We start from the raw sequence: 18,678 nt of genomic DNA, 5'->3' as shown, positions 1-18,678 counted from the left end.
CTGCCCTCCCCATCATCACTCACTTCCCCATCCTCACATCACTCCCCTCCCCACTTATCCCTCCCTTCCCTCCCATCACACCCCTCCCCCACCCTCCCATCACACCCCTCCACCACCCACTCATCGCACCCCTACCTGACCCTTCACCACACTCTTCCACCCTAGCACCACACCCCTCCCCCACCCTCTTATCACACCACACCCCCTTTCATCACTGACCTCCCCCACCCTGTCATGACTCTCCCACTCCACGTTTTCACCACACCCCTCCCCACCCTCTTTTCCCTCCCCTCCCCGCCCTCGCATTGCGCCACTCCCAACTGATCACACCCTTACCCCACCCTCTCATCGCTCCCCATCCCCTCCCTCTCATCATTCCTCTCCCCTCCCTCTCAATACACCCCTCCCCCACCCTCTCAGCACAAACGCCCACCCTCTCCTCATTCCCTTCCCCCACCTTCTGATCACACCCCTCCCTCGCCCTCTCAGCGCACCCCTACCTCGCCCTCTCACCGCACCCCTCCCTCGCCCTCTCACCGCCCTCTTCCCCCACCCCCACATCAAATCCCTCCCACTCTCATTAAACCTCTCCCCCACGCCCTCATCACCCCCTCCCCCACTTACTGCTTCTCCAATTGGGATTTACGGTAAGGCTGTGTCGTGGGATGAATCTCATCATTGGACCTCAGAGCCTTTCCATGGCCACAATGCCTGTGTTGGAACTTGTGACCCCCAACTTTTGCCACCCACTGTTTGGGAAGCCTTGTTTAGCTTCTTCTCAAGTGATGTTGCATTCCTTTGTCAGAATGTGGAAGCAGAAATTAATATATTTCCCCCTAGACTAGAGCACCGCCTCCTGGGCTCCCCAAACCATTATCTTGAATCTTGAATCAGACATCGTAGTTACCAGTTGACAGCCAGTTAACTGGATTTACACTGCCTGTTCTCATTTTCTTCCTGACTGGAGCTATTCTCTCCTTCTAATGGAGCTGGGAACTGTTCACATGGTTGATGGCAGTTGAAATTCTACTGCCCCTTTCCAGCACAGCATGTTCGAAGATTAGTGTCATCACAGCGGCACTTTGTATGAACCTAACTGCAGCTTCACACTTAATAAGTTCAAATCTCTTTTAAGTAAGCTTGCCTCTCCGGTCATAGATGGTACCTGTATGTAGAGGCAACACTGAAGTTGATGTGATCCAGTTTGATGAAGAATGTTTGCCACAGGCTTTTAAAAATCAAACTGTTGCAAATTAACTTGAATTCTGATTAAATTTGATTTATTTCTTAATTATTTCTGTGTTTGTATAAAATGGATTACATTGTACCGATTACATTAGCAGAGGCACTAGCTTCAAAGGTTTACTGATTCTGACAATCGGTCAGTAATTCAGATCTGCCGTAGATATATTTGTAACCTCAGCAGTGATGTCAGTTGTGCCTGTAAGCAGATCTCATCCCTCTTGCCTACACTGCTCAACATCTATTTATAGAATAACCAGTATTGATCAGGATGTACAACACATCTCTTTGACATACAACTGGCAACTGCTCCAAAACTATTACTTTCCTCAAATTTTCAAAAGTGACACTTGGTGAAATAGGAATCATTTGAAGCCATGTTATTTGCAGATAACAAGTGAGGATCAGTTCTGATCAGTTTCACTTGATTAATTCATTCAGTTTGACTTGTCTTTAATACAAAATAATGAACATTATTGCTTCCCCACATCAGTGAATCACCTTGCTTGGCTTAAACAAGCCAGCTTCCAACAACCTTGCTGAATGTTTATAAGCCTGCTGACCAAGGCATATCCTTGCAGCTTTTGGTTTAAAAGATACCTCTTTTTCTTGTTTTTCTGTCACATTTCGAGGTGTCTGACTGCCACCACAATGAGATCTTGGTGTGATAGACGCTTAAAAATGGTAATTATTTATTCACTAAATTTTGCTTTACAGGAGCATTTTTGACATGATATGCGAGGTCCCTCTGTGGTAGAAACTAACAAGCCCTAGAGGCAGCCAAATTTGGCATTATTCCCGTTGAGTTCAAATGGAAAGTGTTCTCAAAACAAGTGTGAATGGTTGGTGTAAATGAAACCCCTTTCTGAGTTAGGTAAAGCTAAAGCTGATTAGTTATGTTTTTAGCTTATATTACCAAGGTCTCACCTTGATGACAAAGTCTGAAATATGACACTCTCTCTGTGTGAGCCACATGAGAAAAAGCTAGGACCGGATTTTCACACTGAGGTGCTAGCTCGAGTTGGGAAATCTCCCCAACTTGGCAGGCCCGCCTCGGTTTAACATACCCAATCAACACAGTTTTCATTATGGGGGTCGGGTACAGGATAGAGTCAGGTTTGCTGATCCCAGGTGGCCACAGGAGCGGGCGAGTGCTGAAACTGGTTGGTTAAAATGTCTGCCTCATCCTAGTTGTGTTAAAAGCAGTTAGACTCTCTAATCCTCACCCTTCATGTCCCCTCACTGTCCACTCACTCCCCATAACCCCTCCACAGCCTCCATGCCAACTCAATGCCAAATCATGACCCCCACTCCCACCTCCATGGTCCTTCATGCTCCCATGCCACCTGCAGAACCACTCACCCAATATCCACCATTGGTGTACATCAGGAGCCATGTAGAGATGAAATAAAATAAACTTCTAACAAACTAAGAGAGCTCTCACTCTACACACTTGATGCTGAAAAACACTCCTATTTCTGAAGTCTGTTCAAACCTTTTAAATCTCAAGTGTTTAATCTCTTGTAAAAACAAGCAAACCCACTTCATACCCCACTTCAAAGCAGCTAATCCTTTAATACTCTTTAAGCTGCCAATCAGACTGTAAACTCAGAACCCTCTGCTGAGATAGGTTCAGGTTTTGAAACTCAGCTAAATGCATAATTATATTATATAATAATACCCTATAGGAAAATGTCAACAAATACTGCACGAGCAGATGCTTCACCAGCTGCCCCGTCAATCAAAACAATCCAGCAGAGGTTTTTTTTTAACAATTACTGATGCCAGCCTGTTAAAAGTGGGAGATTTAAAAAAAAATCAGATCATGATAGTTGAACAGACTCTATCCACCCCTCAAATGCTTTTATGTCTACTGCATGAATTCATGATTCCCACACTGCAGGTTAAGGACCTTGCAACAGCCAAATGGGGTCTTTTTGAGCTCAGCGCTAAGTTCAAATGGCTTTGCTGAGTTCGGGTTTCCCTCCTGTGTGAACCATGGCCTGCTCCCTTTCCCCTACAGACAAAAGTGGGATCTGTCGGAAATGGAAGAGGGATTCCACATCCAGGTTCTGCTGCCATTTTTAAAGGTCCACAGGGTCTTTCTGGCTGTACGAAAATCCAGCATCTATAATTAGACAAACCTTGGCTTGGGCCTGTAAACTGGGATTTCAATTCAATTGGTATGAGGCATTTTTCAATTACCAGACCAGGCTAACAAACTGCATATTATTTACAATCTTTAGAGATTTTTCAGATTCAGACTCATTTATATGATTTAGGCAGACCTCATTGAGTAGCTGGTTTGCAAAAGAGTGGAAATCTCTCTTAGTTGTAGTGGAGAATGGGCTCCAGAACAGACCAAGGCAAGATAAGATTTATTTTAAAAAAGATTGAAAATCATAGTCAAAGTACCTTTTTGAAGAATTTTAACTTTAAATCACTGTCTGTTCGTTATAGTATAGCAGGGAGGCACGACATGCCAAGTAGCCAGAAATGCTATGGTATGGCTGAGGTCAGAGTCTGATATTTTCCAATCATAACTTTCTAGCATCATTTCCTGTGAGCCACAACACTCTACTCACCAGGGTCATACCATGAAATCAATCTCATAACTGCATCAACATCTTTCTTTGATGGAATAACCTCCAAGCACTGCTCAAACAAAATATTAAGACAAATTTAGCAGAATCAGATGAAAGTGTCAAAGTGAACCTCCTTTCTTCTTAACTGGCTGATTCTTAAAAGAGTGAGAATCCCTGTTTAAGGTATGAGTATTGAACAGACCCTTCCTGGTGATGTTTAAAACAATTTCTTGAAAATGTGTAAATATCACGTAGATGGTAGAATTTTGAAATGTCTGAATTTGAATTTCATTTAACTCCTTTACATTTTCTATTTCCTATTGAAATACTTCTTGGGAAAAACATACTTCAAAACAAATATGAGACACAATCATTTGCTGTGGTTAATATTGTTAATATGAAATACTTATAAAATATGAAGTATTTTAACTGGATTATTTTTGTTGGAAATGTCACATTGCCTGTTGAAATAAGATTGTTATTTTTTTTCTGTCTATAGTGATATACCTAGAATCCCAGAGAGTTCCCATCCTCCTTTGGAGTCTAGTAAGTACTTAAAGGAAAAGGAAAGATTTGGAATTTTAATCTCTGAGTTTCTGCTTTTTATTAGTTCTGTTTATTGCCCCTAGATTGCCCCTGCTGCATATAGGAACAATCTCACTTAACATTACATGCCTACCGATAAATTATCTTCCTACAATTTGAAATAAAGGAATAAACAAAATAGAATTGTCGGCTTCTAGAGTTTGGCAAAATAGTTCCAGTTCTCAAGAGTTCATTTTATCCAGGCTCGTGTCCTTGCTGGACATGGGTTAATGTTAGTTAGAGAGGCACATTTGTTATTGTTGAGTTTGAATTATCCCAAGTCTTCACTAGGTTAACAGAAGAGGAACTCTCTCCATTATTCATTGCTGAATATTGATTGATGAAAGACGTTGTACAATTCTTGAGCTTTATGCTAGTAGGATTCCTGATATGGGAACAGAGGTACACAAAATAATAACCTGCACATGGTTATCAAATGGTTCATCTGGGTCCACAGCATTGACACATGTCAAATATTCGCATCGTTAATATAAAAACAAAAAAACTGCGGATGCTGAAAATCCAAAACAAAAACAGAATTACCTGGAAAAACTCAGCAGGTCTGGCAGCATCGGCGGAGAAGAAAAGAGTTGACGTTTCGAGTCCTCATGACCCTTCGACAGAACTTGCGTTCTGTCGAAGGGTCATGAGGACTCGAAACGTCAACTCTTTTCTTCTCCGCCGATGCTGCCAGACCTGCTGAGCTTTTCCAGGTAATTCTGTTTTTGATTCGCATCATTCCCTGGGGTATTCCCCTCAAACTCTGCTACCTAACCTTTAGACTGTAATTTCCTGATGTTTTTAAATTCCTTTGCACTTAACTAAAGGTTGAGATATCCAAAAATATTGGCTGATCAACTATATTGATGATTTATTTAGGAATTCTTTTGACTCTTCAATATAATGGAGTTTTTGTAATTGCTACTAAAATTGAACAGTTTCTCCAGGTTTCAATGTTGGACACTACACAAAGTTTAAATCAGATACACCAGCAATAGAGAGAAACAGATTGGAAAGAATTAGTAGAGAGTGAGTGAAGTGAGAACAATTGAAGTTGAAAGAAGGATAAGCACAGATGTTGATGGACACACTGATGTCTTGTTCAAAAATTCCAATCCATGGGTTTGTGTTGGTAAAATGTTATGGATACATTTTTTCCCTCTAATTCCCATGGGAAGAATTTTACCTTGCCCCACCCCATGAGCTCACTCCATCCCACAGCTCACCCCATCCTACAACCCCACCACACTCCTCACCTCAATGCGCCTCACAACCCTGCCCCACCCCATTACACCCTACAGCCCACCCCACCCAACAACCCACCCTGCTGCACCTCATTCACATGCCTCACAACCCCACCCAGCCCATCCCCACTCCCTGCCCCACAATCCCACCCCACCCCACCATCCCCCACTCCACAATCCCACCCTTCCCTGCCCATCAACCCCATCCCTGCCCCACAACCCTCCACCAATCTCCGCCCCACAATCCCACCCCACAACTTCCCTCACTAACCCCTGCCCTACAGCCCCTCATCCACCTCAAGGGTGGGATGAAAAATAGACCTCAAGACAAAGAAATGCCACAAAGAGGGTGACCAAATTCTTGGACAAGGAGATGAGTTTCCCAAAACTCTTTCAAGTTAGAGAAGGAGGTGGAGGAATGCAGGAGTTTAGGGAGATAATTTTAGGACTGAGGTGACTGAGGTACGACCAATAATGTTGGGCAGATGGAAGGACAGGGATGCACAAGAGGCTGCAGTAAAAGGAACAAAAGAGTTTGGGGAGGAATTCAAAGGTGCAGGAATGACAGGTAAAGTGGGTCAGGGCTAAAACGGGATTTAAACACAACAATGAGTATCTTGTTCTTAAACTATTGGGGAACCAGTAGGCGAACAAGGGCAAGTGTGTCTGATGAACGTGCTAGAGTGAGGGAGGATGGTAAGGACCTGTGAAAGAGAGTTAAGAGTAAATTAGGCCCCTGTATCTTGCTGTTTTCTTCTGCCTAATACTGTTTTTAAATTTCTTTGAGAACAATATTGAACTCAAATTTTACATAAAAATCATTGTTACATTGGCAACTTTAAAAAAAATTATTTTCTCCCTCCACACACAACAAGGTTGGTTTCTGCTGTGGACTAATACTCATTAGGGGTTGTATTAACGCTACCCCAAATTCATTTCATATAGGACCCTTACATCAAAAAGATGAAGGAAACTTCCATCCAATTATTCTGGGCAGAATTTAATTCCAGGTCCAGGAGATGAAAGATTACTGTCTAACCTACTGCATTAACAAGTTTCCAAGATTTATTTTACTTCAGTTGTACAAAATACTAAGTTATGGCTAGCTGATAAATGATATTCTGAGAGGCAAATCAGAGCTCGCTTGTGGGGTTAAGACATTAATTTTCTGCAGTGTGCTGAAACTTGTAGGATTTATTCACAAGAATATTAATATTCATAGGACTTTGAAATACAGAATTCAGCAAATATAATAAATGCAGATTTATATTTACATTAGCAATGCAATATTTTTATGTATGACATATACCTGCATGTAATAACAGTAATGTGTTGAGTAAATTATGTTTTACTATTTACAGGTTCAAGTTCCTTTGAGTCACAGAAGATGGAACGGCCATGCATTTCTGTCATTTCTCCGACTAGCCCTGGAGCACTGAAAGATGCCCCTCAGGTTCTACCTGGACAGCTTTCAGTGAGTGAATTAATTAAACAAGCAGCAATAAACAAATTTGTTCGGAGGAAGGCTGCCTCCTTTTGTCATGTTTATGTACTTGAGTAAAACATTTTCATAAATGAAGCAAAAAATGTGACTGGGCAGCACTTCTTCTTTCTCATTTGGTCATTTAATAATCACTTGGATGGAACATTAGGCAGGGTCCTTTACAGGTGTCCTGTTCCCAAGGCTGGTTTTTTCCTCTTCACCCAATGCCCAAGCACAAAGAGAAAAATCTCTTCCATGATTGCTCATTTTTCTTCATGTATCTTGTTACAAAAATAATTTATTCTGTTTACTCAGTATACAAAGTTACCCACAAGTACATGGAGTGAATAGGTGATTAAATGCTGGTAAACTGTACATGATATTGACTTTGTTATAAGCCATATTACAGGTATAAGTGGGTGACAGACTTGTCCATGTATAAGCCTTTTTGAAGCTTCTCCATATGCCTGTTTCGTCCTGAGATTATCTCCTATCCTTAATACAAAATTATTTAAATTTCAAAGCAAAGAGTAAACTTATGTACAGGTGAACACATGGCTCAGAATGACGAATAAGGAGAAGTGAAGCTAGAGACAGATCATTACCATATAAGCAACAATAATTTGTATTTATTGATATAACGTATATCTGGAGTAATGTGGCTGTAAACAAATACCCAAATAGAGAAAAAGGCTTGGCCAACGAGCACCATTCCTATCAAAATGTTATCTTCTTGTTACTGCACAACAATTATACTTGTTTTCTTTTAATGGTGAATTCTTCTAATGTCAAAACATCATACAGATTCTTCCTTGGTTTTCATTACTTCAGCAACATAAACATTAAAAATTACAGGATGTTTACTTCACTGTGATATTATACAGTTGGAATAGAAAGGGGGAAAGGGGACAAGCTGGCAAAACAAAAAGAGGATAATACCCCAGAGGTCTCGATGGTATACATCCATTTGCAGTTCAAGAGATTAGGGAGGAGATAGGGCTCCTAGCACTAGGTCATAGAAAAGTTCTGTAAAATAGGCGATTGTGTCAGAAGACACACAGATTGTGTGTTGTAATCTTGTTCTGATACAAACAGGGAGTGGAACTAAACAAGGTCAGCTTAGACCCAGTGATAGAAAAGTTACTGGATTCTACATAAAAGGAAGTGATCGAGACAGAAAATACAATAAAAAGTAGTCAGTCTGGATTCCTAAAGGCTAAATCATGTTTTAACGACCTGATAAAATTCATTTGAAGAGGTGACAGAAAGATTAGACAAAGGCAACGCAGGAGATATCATAAACTTAGATTTTAAAAATTCTTTGTTAAGGTTTACATGGTAGGCTCCAAGGTTAGAGCAAAAGGACAAATAGCTGAATGGATAACAAACTGTCCTTTCTGTGATCTCTTTTGCCAATGTCTGAATGTTTATTTGGACAAGATTAAGAGGTGGGGAGTGTTTGACGCCTCTGTTATTGATACTTTAATAGTTTGTCTGATTGACACTTGGAATGTAGTGAGAGCAGATATTTTTGTCAAAGAAATTTTTGAATGGGTGTTTTTTTCTCAGCTGTTCCACACTTGTTATTGTCATTATCCAGCTCATTGGTTATGTACATAGTGCATATTGGGTGAATGGGCATGGAAGAGGCATTGAGTTGGCAGAAGGATATGAAGGGCCATGGGGAGTGGCTGGGGGGGTTGGGTGCAGCATGGGCTTACCTTTCAAACCCGTTACACTCCTTGTCGAGACTCTGCAATTCTCTTCCGTTTTCCTGGGTAATGGAGCTTTTAAAATCAGCATTGGCTCCTGATTGCTGTCCTCTGACCCCTGCTAGAAAATCTATTCATGAGGATATCAAGTGAAAAATGAATTAGTGTGTGTGCCAGCTCATGAAACATATTCGCTTAGGCAGCTTACCAGAGGACTGCTGGAGCCTTAGTAAGAGGCAGCAAGTTGGAGAGGAGGGGCAGGATTGGAGAAAGGACAATTGTCCTAAAATTACACCATGGGAAATAGCATACCTGTCTGCCATTGTTCTGTCTGCCACTGGAGTCATCAACCTATTAAAAAGAAGTTTTAACATGCTGACTAAACTAGAAAATGTGTGAAATGTGCATAAGCTGGTATCCCACAGCTTAATATCAGAACCATTCATGCTGGGTCTGATGCTTGGTGATCTGTCATGAGTACTGGGTCTGATTCTTGGTGATCTGTCATTAGTGCTGGGTCTGATACTTGGTGATCTATCATTAGTGCTGGGTCTGATACTTGGTGATCTGTCATTAGTGCTGGGTCTGATACTTGGTGATCTGTCATTCATGCTGGGTCTGATATTTGGTGATCTGTCATTACAGAATCACAGAATCAGAATTACAGAATCACACAGTGCAGAAAAGGCCCTTCGGCCCATCAAGTCTGCACCGACATATGAGAAACACCTGACCTACCTACCTAATCCCATTTACCAGCACTTGGCCCATAGCTTTGAATGTTATGACGTGCCAAGTGCTCATCCCAGTACTTTTTAAAGGATGTGAGACAACCCACCTCCAACACCCTCCCAGGCAGCGCATTCTAGACCGTCACCATCCTCGTGGTAAAAAGGTTTTTTCTCACATCCCCCTAAACCTCCTGCCCCTATCCTTGAACTTGGGTCCCATTGTGACTGACCCTTCAACTAAGGGGAACAGCTGCTCTCTATCCACCCTGTCCATGCCCCTCATAATCTTGTACACCTCGATCAGGTCGCCCTTCAGTCTTCCCTGCTCCAACGAAAACAACCCATGTCTATCCAACCTCTCTTCATAACTTAAATGTTTCATCCCAGGCAACATCCTGGTGAATATCCTCTGCACCCCCTCCAGTGCAATCACATCCTTTCTATAATGTGGCGACCAGAATGCACACAGTACACCAGTTGTGGCCTCACCAAGGTTCTATACAACTCCAACATGACCTCCCTACTTTTGTAATCTATGCCTCAATTGATAAAGGCAATTGTCCCATATGCCATTTTCACCACCCCACTAACATGCCCCTCCGGCTTTAGAGACCTATGGACTCTCAGGCCAAGGTCCCTTTGTTCCTCAGAACTTCCTAGTGTCATGCTGTTCATTAAATACTTCCTTGTCAAATTACTCTTTCCAAAGTTTATCACCTCACACTTTTCAGCGTTAAATTCCATCTGCCTATTTGACCATCCCGTCTATACCTTCCTGTAGCCCAAGACAGTCAACCTCACTGTTAACCACCCGGCCAATCTGTGTCATCCGCAAACTTACTAATCCTACCTCCCACATAGTCATCTATGTCGTTTATATTAGTGACGAATAATAGAGGACCCAGCACTGACCCCTGCGGTAGGTCACTGGACACTGGCTTCCAGTCACTTAAGCATCCTTCTGTCATCACCCTCTGTCTCCTACAACTAGGCCAATTTTGAATCCACCTTATTAAATTCCCCTGTATCCCATGTGCATTTGCCTTCTTTATAAGTCTCCCATGTGGGTCCTTGTCAATGACTTTGCTGAAATCCATATAAATGACATCAACTGCACTACCCTCATCTACACACCTGGTCACCTCCTCAAAAACTTCAATCAAATTTGTTAGGCATGACCTCCCTCTGACAAAGCCATGCTGACTATCCCTGATCAAACCTTGCCTCTCCAAGTGGAGATAGATTCTCTCCTTCAGAACTTTGTCCAGTAGTTTCCCTACCACTGACATGAGACTCATTGGCCTGTAGTTCCCTGGCTTATCTCTACAACACTTATTAAATAGCGGAACCACATTAGCTGTTCTCTAGTCTTCTGGCACCTCCCCTGTGCCAGAGAGGAATTAAAAATTTGGGTCAGAGTCCCTGCGATCTCCTCCCTTGCCTCCCTCAGCAATCTGGGACACAAATCATCCAGACCTGGAGATTTATCCACTTTTAAACCTGCCAACACCTCCAAAACTTTGTCACTCCCTATATCAATTTGCTCAAGAACCTTGCAGTCTCTCTCCCCGGGTTCCATACCTTCATCCTCATTCTCTTGGGTGAAGGCGGATGTGATTCATCATCCAATCTGGCTGGGTCTGATGTTTGGTGATCTGTCATTAATGCTGGCTGTGATATTTGGTGATCTGTCATTAGTGCTGGTTTTGATATTTGGCGATCTGTCATTCCTGATTGGTCTGATATAGAACAAAGAACAAAGAAAAGTACAGCACAGGAACAGGCCCTTCGGCCTTCCAAGCCAGCGCCGATCATATTGCCCGTCAACTAAAACATTTTGCACTTCCGGGGTCCGTATCACTCTATTCCCATTCTATTCATATATTTGTCAAACTGCCTCTTAAACACCACTATCGTACCTGCTTCCACCACCTCCTCTGGCAGCGAATTCCAGACATTCACTACCCTATGCGTAAAAAACTTGCCCGGCACACCATCTTTATAGTTTTCTCCTCTCACTTTAAATCTATGTCCCCTAGTAGTTGACTTTTCCACCCTGGGAAACAGCTTCTGACTATCTACTCTGTCCATGCCACTCATAATTTTGTAAACTTCTGTCAAGTTGCCCCTCAATCTCTATCGCTCTAGTGAGAACAATCCGAGTTTCTCCAACATCTCCTCATAGCTAATAACCTCTAGACCAGGCAGCATCCTGGTAAACTTCCTCTGCACCCTCTCCAACGTCTGCATATCCTTCTGGTAATGTGGCGATCAGAATTGCACGCAATATTCCAAGTGTGGCCTAAGCAAGGTTCTATACAGCTGCAGCATGACTTCCCAGCTTTTATACTCAATACCCCTGCCAGTGAAGGCAAGCATGCTAATTGCCTTCCTGACTACCTTATCCACCTGCGTTGCCACTTTCAGTGATCTGTGGACCTGTACACCCAGATCCCTCTGCCCGTCGATGCATTTAAGGGTTCTGCCATTTACTGTATAATTCCTGCCTCTATTAGACCTTCCAAAATGCATTACCTCGCATTTGTCTGGATTAAACTCCATCTGCCATTTCTTCGCCCAAGTCTCCAACCGATCTATATCTCGTTGTATCCTTTGACAATCCTCTTCACTATCTGCAACTCCTCCAACCTTAGTGTCGTCTGCAAACTTACTAATTAGCCCAGTTACATTTTCCTCCAAATCATTTATGTATACCACAAACAGCAAAGGTCCCAGCACTAGTCCCAGCTCTGCATTCAGAAAAGCACCCTTCCACTGCTACCCTCTGTCTTCTATGACCAAGCCTATTCTGTATCCATCTTGCCAGCTCACGTCTGATCCTGTGTGACTTTACCTTCTGTACCAGTCTGCCATGAGGGACTTTGTCAAAGGCCTTACTATAACATCCACTGCCCTTCCATCATTGATCATCTTTGTCACTTCCCCGAAAAACTCGATCAAGTTAGTGAGACATGATCTCCCATATTTGGTGATCTGTCATGAGTGCTGGGTCTGATACTTGGTGACCTGTCATGAGCGCTGGATCTGATATTTGGTGATGTCATGGGCGCTGGGCCTGATACTTGGTGATCTGTCATGAGTGCTGGGTCTGATATTTGGTGATGTCATGAGTGCTGGGTCTGATACTTGGTGATCTGTCATTAGTGCTGGGTCTGATACTTGGTGATCTGCCCTAATTGAAGCTCAGGTATTTTCCCTCGGATAGAATAATTTTTGCGTTTTCAAATCTGTATAACTGGAGATTTTTGGAATTGTGATTAATTCACATTAGTCGAGTGGATGAAGAGACATGCCCGTAGACAATTCCTTTTCTTCTGGGAAAACCTTTTTTTGAATGATTCCTAATAATTACTTTCTATTAATTATGTTCTCAGAATGAAAGTCTGTTCAGCAAGAACATATATTTGTACAACCATTTCCACATTGAAAACACAGCTTCTCTTGTCTCAAGCTATCTGACATTGACTGGAAGTTTAACTGCTCATTTGCTGTGTGATGTTGTTTAAACACTGCTATTTCCACAATATGCCTGGGGCTTATTGAATGCATTGTTTTTACAGGTGAAACTCTGGTATGATAAAGTCGGCCACCAGCTGATAGTTAATGTGTTACAAGCCACGGAACTTCCTTCCCGAGGAGATGCTCGGCCCAGGAATCCCTATGTAAAAATGTACTTCCTTCCAGATCGAAGGTGAACATCAAAAACCACTTTTTTCACAATTCTCTCTGATTTCATTTTGCATCTCTTTGTTTTGCTGGGCAGTAGGAATGAACATCCTAATAATTGCAGAGAAGTCCACGTTCGCATTCTAACTAGTTCCAAACAAAGAATGGTTGGTGCAAAATCAAGGAATTATTTGTTGTAAATGATGAGGTAATTAGACATATGCATGGACTGTCAATCGACCACCAAGTAACACTTATTGCTGTTATGTCACCAGTTACTCAGTACCATGTCAGATCTGCAGTTACTTATGGAACCATAGTCATTTACCACACAAAAGTAGGCCATTCGGCCTATTGAGTCTATGTTAACTCTCCATGGAACAATCCAGTCAGTATCACTACTTGTAGCCTTGTACCTTCATTTCCCTCAAGTGCCCATTAGTTTCCTTTTGAAATCATTGATGTTGATTCTTCCACTACCCTCGTGCCAATGAGTTCCAGGTCATTACCTCTTGCTGCTTACAATAGTTCTTCCTCACGTTTCCCCTTCATCTCTTGTCTAAAACCATAAATCTGTGTCCCCCGCCGTCCTTCTACCATCAGCCAATGGGAACAGCTTTTCTTTGTCTGTCTTATCTAAAACTGCCATGACCTCTATCAAATCTCCCCTCAATCTCCTTTGCTCCACGGTGAACAACCCTAGCTTCTGCGACCTAACCTTATAGCTAAAATCTCTCATCCCTGGATCCATTCATGTAAATTTCCTCTCAAGGACTCTCGTAAACTTCCTAAAGTGTTGTGACCCAGAACTGGACATAATACTCCATTTGTTGCCTAGCCAGAGTTTTATAAAGGTTCAGCATGACTTCCCTGCACTGATATTCAGTTCCTCTGTTTATGAAGCTTACATGCTTTAATCACACTGACAGGAAGTGATTGCTGATAATTAATCGACTGCTGCTAACATTCCTCCCTGACTAAATCTTTAAGGACTTTGACTGTATTACTCCTCTCAGCACCAGCATTGTTAATGATGGCAAAGTGAAAAATATAAACACGCAGAATCAAAGAATTGTTACGGTGTGGAAGGAGGCCATTTAGCCCATCATGTCTGCACCAGCTCTCTTGAGTGTTTTAACTTAGTGCCAATCTCCTGCCTTTCCCCTGTAACCCTGCACAATGTTTCTATTTAGTTAATCATCTAATGCCTTCTTGAATGCCTCAGTTGAACCTGCCTCCACCACACTTCCAGGCAGTGCATTCCAAACCCTAACTACTTGCTGTGTGAAAAAGTTCTTTTTTGCCTCACATTTGTTTCTTTGCAAAACACTTTAAATCTGTGCCCTCTGATTTTCAATCCGTTTATGAGCGGTAACAGTTTCTCCCTATCTGCTCTGTCCAAGCCCCTCATTATTTTGCAATCTCCTCTCAGCCTTCTCCTCTCCAAGGAAAACAATCTCAAGTTCTCCAATCTTTCCTCATAACTGAAGTGTCTCATCCTTGGTTCCATTCTCGTAAACCTCTTCTGCACCCTCTCCAATGCATTCACATCCTTCCTATAGTGTTGCGCCCAGAACTGTACACAATACTCCAGCTGAGGTCCAACCAATGTCTTATATAAGTTCATCATAACCTCCCTGCTTTTGTATTCTGTGCCCTATTAATGAAGCCTAGAATATTGTATGCTTTAGAAACAGCTCTCTCTACCTGTCCTACCACCTTTAATGACTTATGTACATACACACCCAGGTCTCTCTGCTCCTGCACACCCTTTAGAATGGTATCCTTTATTTTATATTGTCTCTCCATATTCTTTGCACCAAAGTGCATCACCTCACACTTCTCCACATTGAATGTCATCTGCCCACTCCACTAATGTGTCAATGTTCTTTTGAAGTTCTACATTGTCCTCCTCACAGTTTACAATTCTCCCAAGTTTTGTGTCGTCCACAAACTTTGAAATTGTCCCCCACACACCAAGATCTAGATCATTTATATATATCAGGAAGAGCAAGAGTCCCGATACTGACCCCTGGGGAACTCCACTACAAAGCTTCCTCCAGCCCGAAAAATATCCATTAACCATTACTCTCTGACTCCCATCCCGCAACCAATTTTGTATCCATGATGCTACTGCCCCTTTTATTCCATGATCTATAACTTTCCTCACAAGTCTGTTGAGTGGCACAGTATTGAATGCCTTTTGGAACCCATAAACACCACTTCATCGGCCTTGCCCTCATCAACCATCTCTGATACCTCTTCCAAAAACTCCAGTAAATTAATTATACACGATTTCCTTTAACAAATCCATGCTGACTCTTTAGAATCATTCCAATTTTTTCCATGTGACTGTTAATTCTATCCAAAATAATTATTTCCAGAAGGTTCCCACTACCAAAATTACTGGTCTGTAATTGTAGGGCAGATCTTTACAACCTTTTTTGAACAAGGGTGTAATGTTTGCAATTTTCTAGGCCTCCGGCACCTCTCCCAAATTCAGGGACCATTGAAAAATTATTGCTAGTGCCTCTGCAACTTCCATTCTCACTTCCTTCAATACTCTTGGATGCATCTCATCCGGTCCCGGTGCCTTATCAACTTTAAGTACCAACAGCTTATCCAATACCTCCTCCTGATCAATTTTAGACCCTTCTAGTGACTGAGTTTCCTCCTCTGTCACTATTGCCTGGGTAACATCTGTCTTGTGGGTAAAGATAGATGCAAAGTGTTAATTTAAAACCTCAACCATGCCTCTTGCCTCTATGTGTAAATCCCCTTTCTGGTCCCTCATAGGCCCTATTCCTCCTTTGCCCACCTTTTTACTATTGATGTGCTTTTAGAATACTTTGGGATTTCTTCTTATGTTAGCTGCCAGTCTTTTTTCATAATTCCTCTTTGCTTTTTGTATTTGCTTTTTCACATTCCTTCTGATCCTTCTGTATTCAGTTTGGTTCTCAATCGTATTTGCTACCTGACACTTGTCGTAAGTACACTTTTTCTTCTTTAACTTAAATTCTCTCTCCTTTGCCATCCAGGGAGCTCTGGATTTGTTTTTTACTACCTTTCCCTTTTGAGGGAACATACCTTGACTGCGCCCAAGCCATCCCCTCTTTGAGGTAGCCCATTGTTCAGCTACTGTTTTTCCCACCAACCTTTGGCTCCAGTCTATCTAGCCTAATTCTGTTCTTGCCCCACTCTCTGCCTGTTGATTATTCTTACTCTGGATTGACCAATGTCATTTTCCACCGTCATCTTAAACCTTATGAAATACTGCTCACTGTTCCCTAAATGTTTCCCACTGTCACTTTATCTACTTGGCCCACCTCATTCCCAAGAACGAGGTCTAGCAGTGCCTCCTTTCTTGTTGGACTGGACACATACTGCTGCAGGAAATTCCCTGAATGCAACCTAGGAATGCTTGTCCCTCACTCCCCCTTACACTACCACTATCCCAATATATATATGGGTAATTAAAGTCTCTCATTATAACAACTCTATGATGTTTACATCTCCCTGTAATTGCCTTGCAGATTTGTTCCTCTGTGTCCTCCCCCTTAGCTGATGGTCTATATATTACACCAAGCTATGTAATTGCACCCTTCTTATTCCTTAGCTCCAGCCAAATCAATTCTGTCCTTGAATCCTCTTACACATCCTCTTTCTCCAGTACTGCAATACTCTCCTTAACCAAAAATGCCACCCCTCCTCCATTTTTCCTTTTCCTATCTTTTCTGAACACTTTGTAACCAGGAATATTTAACATCCAGATCTGCCCTTCCTTAAGCCTGGTCTCCGTTATCAGCACAACATCATAATCCCACAAGGCAATCTGTGTCTGTAACTCCCCAATTTTATTAACTATACTCCATGCATTCACATACATGCAGTATAACCCTGATTTAGACTTCATCACTTACTCCCTTACTCCGACTCCATCTATAAACTTACTATTCTTTATTTTAGTGCTATCTGCCTCTCCCAACATTCCATGCAATATTACTTTCTAATATTCTCTCCTGGTTCCCATACCCTTGCTGAGTTAGTTTAAGCCACCCCCAACAACACTAGCAAGGAACTCAGTCCTGGCTCTGTTCAGATGCAACCCATCCGGCTCTTACAGGTGCCACCTCCCCCAGAGCCAGTTCCAGTGTCCCAGGAATCTAAAGCCCTCCCTCCTGCACCATCTTTTCAGCCACACATTCATCTGTCTTATCTTCCTATTCCTGTAGTCACTGGCACGTGGCACTGGGAGTAATCCAGAGATTACTATTTTTGAAGTCCTGCTTGCTAATATTCTACCTCTCTCCCTAAGTTCCGATTGCAGGACCACATCCCCCTTCCTACCTATATCATTAACACCAATGTGGACCACAACCTCTAGCTATTCGCCCTCCCCCACAAGAATGTCCTGCAGCCATTATGTGACATCCTTGACCCTAGCATCAGGGAGGCAACAAACCAATCTAGAGTCACATTGACGGCCACAGAAACACTTGTCTGCTCCCCTAACTAAGGAATCCCTGATCAGTACTGCCCTTCCGCTCTTCTTCCTCCCCTCCTGTACAGCTGGGCCATCCATGGTGCCTTGTGCTTGGCTCTTGCTGCACTCCTCCAAAGATCCATCACCCTCACCAATATCCAGAATGGAAAACCGGTTAGTGATCAGGATCTCTGGAAACTCCTGCATTACCTGCCTGTTTCTCTTGGATTGCCCAGAGGTCACTCATTCCCTATCTGCCTGTTTGCCCTGAACTTGCATCCGATGAGACTGAAAAGGACTGAGAGCGGCACCAGTCACCAAGAATTGGATGTTATGGTCTCACATTAGATCACCAGCGTCTACATCTGCAATCTGATTAGTTCTACTCCCTCTGGTTCTTTCCCCATATCCCCCCAAAAAATTTCATCTTTCAAGTGTTTATCCAATTCCATTCTGAAAACTGCAATTGATTGTGTCCACCGCCCAATCCGGTGGTGGATTCCAAATCCAAACCACTCATGTCAAAATATTTCTTCTGATGTCATTTCTGGTTCTTTTGCCAATCACCTTAAATCTGCGTGTTCTGGTTATTGACCCTTCAGCCATTGAAAGTTGCTTTTCTTTATTTACTCTGTCAAAACCCTGCATGATTTGAAACATCTCTGCCAAAGCCTTCTCTGTTCAAAAAACAATCCCAATTTCTCTAGTCTATCCCTGAATGACCCCTCATCTCGAGTAACTTGCTTCGATAAGCTCTTTTTAACTACTGTATCAGTTTAACAGCTGCTTCAACTCATCCTGTCACCTATTTTTGCAGGTGAAATTAATTGAATAAATCTGGGAAAAGCAAGTTTCAGCATTGGTGACCTATCAGATTTTCATAAAAACCAACCTATTCACTCATGTTCTTTAAGAAAGGAAACAAG

At 42.3% G+C, this 18,678-nt stretch overlaps 1 protein-coding gene across 1 annotated transcript in view; it reads left to right on the top strand.

Annotated features, from left to right (window-relative positions):
* rims1b (regulating synaptic membrane exocytosis 1b) overlaps positions 1-18,678 on the top strand; it is a 688,681-nt gene that overhangs the window by 632,103 nt on the left and 37,900 nt on the right. Inside the window, exons 11-13 of the mRNA XM_041187360.1 lie at positions 4,327-4,373; positions 7,018-7,130; positions 13,164-13,294. Coding sequence (XP_041043294.1) covers positions 4,327-4,373; positions 7,018-7,130; positions 13,164-13,294 — 291 coding nt within the window. The remainder of the gene's footprint in view (positions 1-4,326; positions 4,374-7,017; positions 7,131-13,163; positions 13,295-18,678) is intronic.

This window comes from Carcharodon carcharias, chromosome 5 (assembly GCF_017639515.1).
Source record: "Carcharodon carcharias isolate sCarCar2 chromosome 5, sCarCar2.pri, whole genome shotgun sequence".
In the NCBI taxonomy this organism is placed as follows: domain Eukaryota; kingdom Metazoa; phylum Chordata; class Chondrichthyes; order Lamniformes; family Lamnidae; genus Carcharodon; species Carcharodon carcharias.
Note: the sequence above shows the minus strand (reverse complement) of the source record. Positions and strands in the feature narration are given on the sequence as shown.